This window comes from Pristis pectinata, chromosome 2 (genome assembly GCF_009764475.1).
Source record: "Pristis pectinata isolate sPriPec2 chromosome 2, sPriPec2.1.pri, whole genome shotgun sequence".
NCBI classification, from domain to species: Eukaryota; Metazoa; Chordata; class Chondrichthyes; order Rhinopristiformes; family Pristidae; genus Pristis; species Pristis pectinata.
The window spans coordinates 105,292,938-105,305,482 of record NC_067406.1 but is presented as its reverse complement, the minus strand read 5'-3'; the positions used below and the strand labels follow the sequence as shown (position 1 = coordinate 105,305,482).

Genomic DNA, 12,545 nt, shown 5'->3' with positions numbered 1-12,545 from the left:
AATATAAAGAATTTTTAGTGTTTGTTCTGTCAGTATGTTTTCACCTTCCAACTTACTTCTTTCCAGGCTGTGCTCATTATGTAGGAATAAATTTTGGCAGTTTGACAGTGAAAATCAGATGAGCTGAAAATCATAAAAAACTGCAGATGCTGGAAATCTAAAATAAAAATAATAAATAATGGAAATACTCGGTCAAGCCGTGTCTGTGGGAAGAGAAACAGTGATGATGTTTCAGGTTGAAGACCCATTGACAGAAATGTTAACTAGTCAGAAACGTTTGACCTGAAAGGTTAACTCTGTTTCTCTTCCCAAAGATGCAGCCTGACATGTTAAATATTTCTAGTGTTTTTCTATTTCAGATGAGCTGAAACCCATTTTATTCCTACCCAGCCCTCGTGAGCATAATTTCCAAATGAAATTACTGGACAGTAATTGTGGGTCAGTTGAGACAAGTTGTAGTACTGGTTCAACAGCACTCAGCCCAAAATTCAACCTGGGAATTTCTAATCTATCTGACTTCTTAACATACCAGATAGTGCCTGTAACACATTATCATAAGTACTCTGGCATTTAGTCCTCTCAATAATGAATTTTACCATTGTTGGCTGAACCAACTTGCTAGTGCTGGCTGTGGGCTCTTAAAATTGTTGTTTTCTTGTATGATTTCTAATAAGTCTTTCTGTGTTCCAATTAAATGTCAGACTCAGTTATGTAATAGTTTTGCCACTGGCCTGGAATTTTCATTGCCTGGTGAAGAAACACCACTTGTTTATTTACCAGCTGCTCACAAGGAATGGGTAGGTTTTAGAGTACAAATTTCCTATCATTAGGCACTGGTGCTATAGTGGGATCCTCTACAGAGGAACTCTAATGCCAGCGAGCAAGGGGATAAACAGTGAAGTTCTTGGGATCATACAGCACAGAAGGAGGTCTTTCAACCCATTGTGCATACACTGGTTCTTTCTTAAAGCATTCTTCCTCGTCCCAATACTGTATATAGTCGCTTTTTTCACAACGATGAAAAACTTCCTTTAAAAGTATTCGTTTTAGTTATTAATGAATCTACTTGAGTATTCTTTATTGCATTCCATTCCATTGAAAAAACTGTTTAATCTGGAATCTGCAGGAGCAAACCACTTAACACGGTCATTTCACTGCTCAATCTGTTGACAAAAGTTGCAGAACTCCTTTTGTGGAGCAAAACATGTCTGACAGAAGCTTCTGGATTTCATTATTTAATTTATCATGGGGGAAATACCAGAATGCTGTCCAATTTGGGCCATGGTTCTGAAACTTCCACTGATGATTACATTTTTATCTGGATTTTGCTGTATATAAACACAGATATTCAATCATCAACTTGTCCGCTTGCTGAACAATGATCACGTTTTGAAAACTTTTTTCAATTTTTTCAAACAGCAATCAATAGTGCTATGTTGTAGAAACATGTGAGTATTTCCATCCATTTTCTCAAATGGTGATTTTTGTTTTTCTATCCTTGCTCATATCCTTGCATTTATATTGAGTAAAGCCCATCTAATTTCTTCAGAGCAGTGCATTGAAGAATGAGTTATCCCAGTGAGCTGCTGTACACAAACATGTAGTGCTAACAAAGAACCGGGGAATAGAATACTTGCTAGTTGTCTCAGCTACAGGAATGGGACCAATGCTAGGTGGCTGAAAGGAAAAATTGTGGTAATTTGCATGAAAGTAGTAAACCAAAAATATCTATATCACCTCGTTATTTTGAAAGATTTTTTTTCTTTCCAAGTCCTTTAAATCAATCAATATGTGTATTCTTCCTCTGGCAATAATATTTTATCTGGTCATTTCATATCACTGTTTGTACCAACTTGTTGAGTACATATTGACCTACTGCAATATTTTAACCAATACTGCAGTGATGACACTTCAAATACATGATTGGCATTTCTTGAAAACTGTCATATAAATGTGTCTTTTTTCTCGCTTAGAAACTGATGTACATCATTCACAGTAATAAAAAAAAGTGCATGCTCTCCATTCATCTTGCTATTTTAATAATAACCTTTCAGCAAAATTAAAGTCCACATGCATTCTTTGTACTATTAGCAGTTTTTAACCAACCAATAAGAACATGTTGCTATTAGCAGTTTTCACTAACCAATGAGAACAAGGTTAATGTATTAGGCAGCACCATCCCAGTTAAAGTCTGAAATTAATTTCATAAAATGCTTAACCTTAGGCTGCAAAATATGTTGGAATGTTTGAAGAACATGTTGATGACAACTGGGTTGAAAGAATAACAACATGTGACAGACCACTCAGGACGCTACGGGTAAGATAATACATATTAATTTTTTGCATTAGTAGATCGCAATACCTATCATGCTAAAATAAAAAGATTGAAAACAATTAACAATTTGATAATCAATAAGCATCTCTCTGCATTTCTGTTGCAATTTTATGTAATATTGATCCATGAAATTTCTTGAAATGTTTTACGATATTGGGGGTTGTGTTTAAATACAAATTATGGGTGTAAGTTAAATTTTGAACATTGCATTCAGAGAGCAAAAAGGTTGATCAGTATGGCTAAACCTGTTTGAAGGGCTGGTATAAAACTCAAATGAATAATGAATATAAAATAACTGTACTTAAGGTAAATGCTTCCTCTTCCATTTTACTCTTTTCTCCTCTTCTGAAGAGGCTAACTTGCTTGTCGATACAGGCATACCAGGTACTTCAAGAAATGGCCATGCTTTTATTCATCCTCCTTTCTTGCTATTTTTCATTATCAATTAAGTTGCATGTTTTGTGCATTGCTCATACCTCCTTTCCGTTGATAAATTAGTGTGATGAAAAGTCTTGCTTTGCTGCCAGTTTTCTGTTGCAATTTATTTTTTATGTTGAAGAAAGCAATTTCATTGGGCCTCAGTGACTTGATCTAAAAACCTATTTGTAATGGATATGACTCAGCATTAACAGCAACAACAAATTATAGGACTTTTAATGTTGTAAAAGGCCCTAAAGCACTTAACAGCATTTTCAACCCAAATGAACAGAGATTTGTAAATTGATGTTGGCATTGAGGACTTGAACATAAAAGTACCTTATAAGAGTCTCTTTTAAGGTAGAAATTTAGGAAGAGAATGTCATATTTTATGGCCTCAGCATCTGATAGTGTGGCCATCAGTGGTGAAGTGATTAACATTGAGCATGCACTGGAGGACAGAATAAGATGAACTCAGTAACCCTAGAGTGAAGTAGGATTGGAGGGGATTGTAGTGATAGGAAGGGGTGGATGGAAAGATTTGAAAATGAGGATTGCAGTTTTAAAATTGTAGTATTGCTGAAATATTTGCTGGAGTAGATTAGCAAACAAAGGGCTGATGAGCTGTAGAATAGACAGGCTATTCCACCATCAAAGTCTCAGTCATCTTCTCACCTGAAGATCACATTTTCATTTTTTAACATCCAGATTTTTTCCTTTCCCTTTTCCTTGCTACTAAGGTTCATTGTAACCAAGGTGGTCACCTGGTTATGATCTCATGATTAAAGAAGACTTGGTAACTAGCCTAGCATTTTTTTTAATGCTTTAGCAGTTGCTTAAGTCACTCTTATTACCAGGAAGATTTCATATTATTGTTTGCTTTTTAAGTTTAGAATAGAAATCAATTTAAAAAAAAAAGTTTTTCTGATTAATTGAGAGTATTATTGAAATAAAATCTTTGTTCTGGTATTTAGTAAATTTATGAAGAGTTTGGCACATTTCCATAGGCAGCTGAATTTAAAGGGTACCAAGTGAAGGGCTCAGCAACCAGTGACACAGTAATCAGGGTTCCTCAAGATGAATTAGAATTTGAAGAAGACTTTGACACTTTGCATCAAGTTCCAAAAAGTTTGACGACAGAGGCCGGTTTTCTGTCACCAAGAAGTTCAAGTACTGCATTGTTTCAGGTAGAGTTAACACTGGAACTATTCATTTTTAAACTGTAGTGTTATCTGCAAGTGTGTAATTATTTAGATTTATAAGTGCACAATTTTGAAAAGCTTGCAGATTTACCAATGGATGCACCAAGTCTCCATGATGAGAGTAATTTTAATGTTTCTACGGACAACATGTGTGCCTGGTATGAAGATGATCAAGGTATTTTTTTTCATTTCCGATTTATCACTGTTTAATGGCCAAATACTTCCAATAACTATTAATCTTTATTTCATTTAATATGTTCCATTTTCTTTTCCTAGTACCAGTGGATCCTATTTTATCATCATACGTTCCTGGTCAGCTGAATTCTTCTGGTTTGCATTCTGACTTTGATTTGATGCAGCGGAACTTGCACAAGGTTAAATTAATTTGAAATATTATTATGAATCAAATTGAGACGATTATTTGAGCCTGGAACTTGTATTTAAGTAAAATAGGAACAATTCTTGTATTCCACAAAATAAAGAATCCATTGACAACTTCATGTTCCCAAATCGCATTTCAACATCACAAATTATTGTAATTTCATTTGAAGCTTCTTATTACAAGGAAAAACAGGCATCACCCCAATTTTTTTTAAAGGAAGAGTACTTAAGTCCACTGTTTAGTTGTAACTTAAGGTGAATACAGTTATTTATTATTAAATGGGCTGCATATCGGTGTTTTTCTTTGGTACATTATCTGAATTTTTTTTGGATTGTAGAGTTGTGCAGTTGGATGTGAACTGTAAGAGTAAGGAGTGATACAATGATCCTGTACCATCTCTTGACCAAAGTAGGAAATTGCTTTTAAAGGTGTTGTTAAAACGGATACATTTATAGTTTAGTCTACAATACTTCAATTGTTTTAAACATATATCTGCAACTGAAACCGAAAGCATTTCTCACTATGCAAGATTTATTCTTTGCTCCCATCAAATATTTTTCTAAATTAATGGTTAATATTCAATTTTAAATAGTATTTACAACTGTAAGGTAAAATCCAAATTTGTTTTTTTTTACAAGATAAACTCTCCAATGCAACAGGTGCCTTCAGTGGATGCATTTGTGGGCAATGTGCTCAGGCACTCAAGGGACAATAATGTGGGAGAGCTTGATTATTCAGTGCCAAACCACCAACCGAGAACCAGCGGATGTCCCTTTGGTAAGCAATTTTTTGTCGAATGCGAAGAACATCTATAATCTGTGGCAGAGAAAAGGCTGAAGTAGGATAATCTTTAAAATATGTAAAAAGAAATTCTATAACCTAATAGAGGAATGCTGTTGTATAGAAAAGACACCTGCAATTAATACAAAAATATGTACTCAGTAACTATATATTACAGGCACATTATAATCCTAACAGTTTATTGGTTGTGCCACCAAGTAACTTTTGAGGCTCTGAAGGTTCCATAAGTATTTTATTTATACTATACTATTATTAATCCAATCCACAATTAAACTACTCTGAGTATAAATGTGGGCCGGAGAGCCGAAGGGCCTGTTTTGTGCTGTATGGTTCTATAAAGTGAGACAACATTTTATAGTTGTTTTATAATCAGTTATAAGATGTACATGGTGGTTGAAGAACACATTTAATTCTTTGGCAGTATCCTTAACAGCATTATGATAATCCAAGTGCAGAATTTGACATTGGTGTGTGCCTTCACAACCTGGCCCCTCAAACAACACTAGTGAAATACTTGAATCATTTGCCCAACCGGACTACTAGCTCTTATAGATCTGTTTCCAAATATTTTTGGTACTTTTTCAACATAATCCAACTGTTCACTATTTCCTCTAGTGATATTACACAAAGATAGCCCGAGGAAAAGATCACTAAGAATACTGCATATATTTTTTTGTTTATTACTTCAAGTGTTTTCTGAAAAAAAAACAAGATAAATATATTGCATTTTGGGCTGGGTAGCTGACTACCTGAAAATATAACTGATGTGACGGTCTCCCAGGTGTGCAAGCTTGTGCCAATGCATTTCAACTGGAGTTAGTCATCACTGATCTCTTGACTGCATTCCATTGTTCAAGTGTAGGCCACTTGATGGATGTTTATCCAATGTCAGATGTAACTTTGAAAACCCAGTCAGTTATGACTATGAATTTTTTCCAAAAGAATTGGGAAAACAAAACAAACCGCCTAATTACTATATCCTGATTGACCTAATCTTATCTTTTTTTCTTTGCAACGTCCAAGTAATTTATAGATTTGTCTTGGTTTCTTAATCTTGTTGTCTTGAGACAGACTGAAAATTGATTGTAGTTCAGTTGAAAATATAGGACTTCTTATAATAATTATCGCACTGATTAATGCTGATGTGAATAAATGTTGTGAAGTTCCATGTACAAACAAAACTTTTGCATGATAAAATGAAGGCAGAGCCCTAGTGTACATGCTAAGTTGAAAAGGGAATACATTGCGTTATTAGCTCTCAGTACTAAAGGAATTCTGAGTTTAAAAACTAATTTCAGCAGTTGGCAGCCATTTCTTTACAGGCCTCATAATGGAAGAAAAGTTGAGAATGAATAGATTTAAAGTGATTCCTAGAAGTATTAGGCATGGAATGGAGGAGTGTCTGAGGAAAGGATTGGCTAAGTAGGTAAGGTGGAGTGAACAGTAAAGGGATCTATGTGCTCTATAACTTGGAAACATTGTATTCAGGAGTTCCTAGTGCATAGTTTGAAAAGTAAGGGAGGAGGGTAAAGATGAAAGGAATATAAAGACGGGTTATGGTAAGAAAGGAAATTATCCCTGCATGCATACATATAATTTGTATATCTAGTGAATGATGACAGATTTAACTATATTCACAACCTATAATGTTCCTGTAGACTACCTTATGTGCACATTCTTGTCTTTTGCAGGTAATGAAAGGGCAGATAGTTTTGTGAAGGATGGAGAGTCAAGAATCCAATCAGCTTTAAGACTAAGAAGTCCTCTTGTTACTTTGCCTGCAACAGACAGGAACATCAACCAGAGTCTCCCTTCAAATTTCTTTGGAAATCTTTCAAGTGTAATTGAACCCCGCACTCACTGCTCAACTATTTATGCAATGAATAGCCAACAAGGAGATTTATGTGATTCTTCAGAAAAGAGACTCTGGTCTAAGTATGTGAACAATAACTGTAATATTTCTGAAAGCAGTGATGCTTGCATCCAGGAATATTCAAAACCAATGGACCATCATTCAGCTTTACAGAGTAGGTCTAGCAAATGGATGAAATACCAAATTGCAGCACCAACCAATCCAACATCTCTGAATGATGATGACCATGGTGAAGAAAATCATATGTTTAAGAAAGGAAGTGAAGAAGTGCTTATGATCCAGGAAAATATAAAAGATTCTCTTTCTGTTCAGCTGATAAAACACAAACTGGTCAAACAGCATGGAAATATATTGGCAGTAGATGAAACCTGTTCTGCACCAAACATCAGTTCCATACATAAAGGGTACAGTGTACCAAGCAAAGCAAATCATGTTCTTAACAGGAAAAGTTCTAATGTAAGTGACTAATTTGATTTATCAGTAACGTTTTTACTTAGAACATAGAACAGTATGGTACAGGAGTAGGCCCTTTGGCCCACGATGTCTGTGGTGAGCATGATGCCAAATTAAACTAATCTCTCTACCTGCACGTGGTCCATATCCCTCCATTCCCTGCATATTCATGTACCTATCTAAAAGCCTCTTGAATATCACTATCATATCTGCTTCCACTATCTCCCATAGCAGCATGTTCCAGGCACCTACCACTCTGTAAGAAAAAACTTGTCCCGCACTCCCCCTTTAAACATTCCCCCTCTCACTTTTAAATGCATGCCTTCGAGTATTTGACATTTCTACCCTGAGAAAAAGATTCTAGCTCTCGATGCCTCTCATAATTTTAAAAACTTCTATCAGGTTTCCCCTCGGCCTCCGATACTCCAGAGAAAACAATCCAAATCTATTCAACCTCTCCTTATAGCCAATACCCTCTAATCCAGGCAGCATCCTGGTAAACAACTGAACCTGCTCCAAAGCTTCCACATCCCTCCTGTAATGGGGCAACCAGAACTGCACACTATACTCCAGGTCTAGCCTAATCAAAACTTTATACAACTGCAACACGACTTCCTGACTCCCACACTCCAGGTCCCTAGTGATGAAGGCAAGCATGCCATACACCCACCCCACAACTCTGTCTCCTTGCATTGCCACTCCCAGGGAGGCACGGACTCGAACCCCAAGATCCTTCCATACATCAACGCTGTCAAGGGTCCTGCCGTTACCTGCACACTTTCCGCATACATTTGACCTCCCAAAGTGCAACGCCTCACATCTGCCCAGATTAAACTCCATCTGCCATTTCTCTGCCCATAACTGTAACTGATCTATATCCTGCTGTACTCTTTGATGACCTTTTTCACCATCTACAACTCCAATAATGTTTGTGTTGTCTGCAAACTTACTAACCAACCCATCTATATTTTTGCGCAAGTCATCCATATACATCACAAACAAAAGAGATCCCAGCACCAATCCCTGCAGAACACCACAGCCAGAATGACACCCTCCCACCACTACCCTCTGTCTTCCATGGGTGAGCCATTTCAGAATCCCATCTACCAATTCACTGTGGATCCTGTGCATCTTAATCTTCCTGATCGATTTACCAGGAGGAACCTTGTCAAATGCCTTAATGAAGACAATGTAGACAACATCCACTGCCTTGCCCTCATTAATCACCTTGGTCAGCTTGTCAAAAAAAGCTCATTCAAGTTTGTAAGATGTGACCTGCCCTGCAGAAAGCCATGCTGTCTGTTCCTAATTAGCTCATGTTCTTTCAAATATGAATAAATCCTATCCCTAAGAATCCTCTCCAGTAGCTTCTACCATTGATGTGAGGCTCACCACCCTATAATTTCCTCGATTTTCTCAATTTCCCTTAAATAAAGGAACAACATTAGCTACTCTCCAGTCCTCTGGGACCTCACCTGTGGCTAGAGAGGATAGAAAAATCTTTGTCAAAGCCCCAGCAATCTCCTCTTGCCACTTTCAATAATCTGGGATAGATCCCATCAGGCCCTAGGGATTTATCCACCTTAATGCTCTTCAAGAGACCCAACACCATATTTTTCTTGATCTCAAAATGCCCTAGCATATTAGAATACCCAACACTGATCTCACTCTCCTCATGTCCTTCTCAGTGAATACCAACACAAAGTACTTGTTTAGTACTTTGCCAATATCCTCTGCTTTCAAGCGTAAATTCCCTCCTTTATCATTGAGCAGTTGTACCCTCTCCCTAGTTACCCCCTTAATAATTTTGTTCTTATTTATATCCTTGTTTGACTTTGTCACTGTTTATTTCTTTGACATACTTTGTATTATTGTTCCCTCTTTCTCCAAAGTTCCAAATGTCTTTATCTTTTGTTCAATGTTTTCTCTGTTCTTGAATTAATCTAACCAATGGTTCTTTTCTGATTTGTGTTTTACATTTTATAAACACAGGTGATTTTGTGTGAAATATCATTTATCACAACTGTGGGATTTTTGGCCAAGAAATAAGTGATGTATAGTGGATGGAGATTGTTTGGTTTTGCTACATATAATCAACACAAATATGATAAAAAGTGGACTTCAGAGTCAGATTTGGGAAAGATGGTACATTGGAGAATTCTTACAATATGGACAATCAGACAGAGGACAAAAACAAGAGCAGGATCCAGGAACAGGAAGGCCACAAATGAGAGCAGGGCCTGAGCTTGAAAGTGTACAAAAAACCTTAAGAAATAGAAGAAAGACTCGGCCATTCTGGTTCTTGTGCCAGCTCTGCTGCTCAGTACTTTCAAGGCTGATCCTTTACCTCAGTGCCACTTGCCTGCCCTCACCCCATTGCCCTTGATTCCTTTAATATCTGACAATTAGTGCATCTCTGTCAGGAATATTCTGAGCCTCCATAGATGGTTCACAACCATCTGGGTACAGAAATTTCTTTTTATCTCTGTCATAAATGGCTACCCCTTAATTTGAGACTGTGAACCCCAATTTTAGATACCCAACCAGGAGAAATATCAGCTTCACATCTACAATGCCAAGCCCTTTAAGAATTTTGTATGTTTCAATGAGGTCATCTCTCATTCTTCTCAGCTCTAGACAGCATGGACCCAGTCTGTTTAGTCTCTCCTTGTACAACACACTTGCCATCCCAGGAATCAATCTTGTGAACCTATGCTGTTCTCCTTCTACTGTAAGTATATTCATCCTTGCAGAGGGAGACCTAACCTGTACAGAAACTACATTGCAATCTCAGCAGGACCCTATGTAATGGAGCGAGACATCTCTACTCATGCATTCAAATCCCCCTTGTCATAAAGGCCAATGTACAGTTTGCCTTCCTAATTGTTTGCTGTACCTACTTGTTAACTTTCAGTGATTCATGTAGAAGGACACCCAGGTCCTTCAGAATACTGACACCTTTCAATCTCTCACCACTTAAAATAACTGCTCTGACTTTCTATTTTTTTTCTACCAAATACTTTACATGTTTTATTCCATCTGCCATAACCTTCCCTAGTCACTTATACCATCAAGTGTCTCTGCATTCTCCTCATAGCCCATACTTCCACCTAGCTTTGTATCATCAGCAAACTGGAACATTTTACACTCAATACCCTCATCCAATGACATGGATTGTGAATAGCCAGAGACTCAGCACTGATCCCAGTGGCATTCCATTATACAGCCTTCCAACCAGAAAGTGACCCATTTATTGTTTCTGTTTTTTTTGTCCATTATCCAATTCACAATCCCGCTATTATATTACCTCCTATAATGCACTTTAATTTTTTTCAATGATCTCTTGTCTGGCATCTGATCAAGGGCCTTATGAAAGTCCAAATGCACTATATCAACTGGTTTGCCCATATCTATTCTGCTTAACCTCAAAAAAAACTAAGAGGTTTGACAAACATAATTTCCCTTTTATAAATCCTGACTATGCCCAACCCTATTATTGTATTTTTGAGTACCACTCCCCTATAGGTCTAGGGCCTAAGTTTGAGCATGTAGGAATGTAAGATAGCTGGAGACACAAACCTATGAAGTAGGCATCTTCCAGCAAAGGCTATGATTTGAAGCTGAAATAGAGTGACAATAAAAGGAGGACCAAGGTGGAGTCTTAGTTCTTGTGGCCTTCTTATGTTTGATGCCAAGAGGAGCACTGGGAACAAATAGGGTGTTGTTTAATGGCAGCAAATTGGAAGTTTATGTGGGCATTCAGTCTCATTAACTGATAGGACCAACAGACCAACTGGCTAGTTTTGCAAGTGCTGATCTTAATTGTTTGGGCATCAAAATATCAGTGACAGTGTACCAAAACAAAAAGTGATAAGGAAGTTCTTTCTTTTGTCACAACCCTGGTATCTGGGCTGCAGCAGAGCTCCAGCTTAGGGCGCGGAATTTGTGACAATGTCATAAACAGCGTTGAGATTTTGCTATAGCACTTTTTATTCCATGGGATTCAATCTTGATGATTATCTGGAATCATAATACATCCTTTTCATCTCTGTTATTCCATCTTTTTATCATCCAGGGAGTTCTGGCTTTAATTATCCTACTTCTCTCCATTGTTGGACTATACCTGAACCTCTGGTGTCTTGCTTAAAGGCAATCCATCATTCAGTTATATATTTTTGCTAGCCAGTCTTTGATTCCAGTTTATCTACAACAGATCTCTTCCCATTTAAACTGGTCCTTCCCCATTGACTAATTTTGTCTTTTGAGTGCTCCATAGCTGTTCTAAAACTTGTAATTTGATCATTATTCCTTACATTTTTGCCCCTCCTTACTTGCTTCACTTGGCCCACCTCATTCCACAAAACCAAGTCCAATAATGCTTCCTTCCTCATTTGGCCAGAAACATGCCGGTCAGGAATGTTCCACTTAACACACTTAGAAAAAAATTCCCCCTTTATGTACTGTAAAGCTATCTTAGACCTTCTTGTAGTCTTTTTAATCTGATTCTATCTAAAGTGTTCTGGTACCAACTCTCCCAATTGTGCACTATTTTTCCTTTTCATTGAAACATTATGTCCATTCCATCTACCAAATTAGTTTAAGCTTTTAGTATTAAACATGGATTATAATTGTGTACAAAGATGGATGTTTAATGCATCTGCCACAATAACAACACAACTGGTGGATTGACTTTTCTCTGCTGTAAAGATTTATGCATATGGTGAAGACATTCAGATGATTATTAAGTTGTTGGGTCAATGTCTTCCCATGTTATTTTTTTCTATTTCAGTTAACGTTAAAGTTACTAACAAAATTGTAATATGAACATATTGAAACGGATATTCTAGGCATTTCAGGAAAAAAAGTACACAGTGATTTTATTCTGAATGTTGTCTCTTGTTTTTTAAATGCAGAATATGTCACTCTCAGAGTTGTGCTTCCCCAAAGCTGATATAGCACAAGGAGCAAAGACTCGTAAGAGACAAGTAACCATTCCAACCACCTTCCTCAGTCCTGCACATTACAAGGAAGTTTTCACAGCAGTAATAACAGGTATATATTTTTGTAGACTAAGGAAATCAA

General features: G+C 37.0%; 1 protein-coding gene across 1 annotated transcript in view; it reads left to right on the top strand.

Annotated features, from left to right (window-relative positions):
- Positions 1 to 12,545, top strand: part of LOC127584194 (protein ZGRF1-like) — a 73,779-nt gene that overhangs the window by 15,205 nt on the left and 46,029 nt on the right. Inside the window, exons 9-14 of the mRNA XM_052040790.1 lie at positions 2,225 to 2,317; positions 4,033 to 4,129; positions 4,231 to 4,328; positions 4,975 to 5,113; positions 6,829 to 7,466; positions 12,377 to 12,515. Coding sequence (XP_051896750.1) covers positions 2,225 to 2,317; positions 4,033 to 4,129; positions 4,231 to 4,328; positions 4,975 to 5,113; positions 6,829 to 7,466; positions 12,377 to 12,515 — 1,204 coding nt within the window. The remainder of the gene's footprint in view (positions 1 to 2,224; positions 2,318 to 4,032; positions 4,130 to 4,230; positions 4,329 to 4,974; positions 5,114 to 6,828; positions 7,467 to 12,376; positions 12,516 to 12,545) is intronic.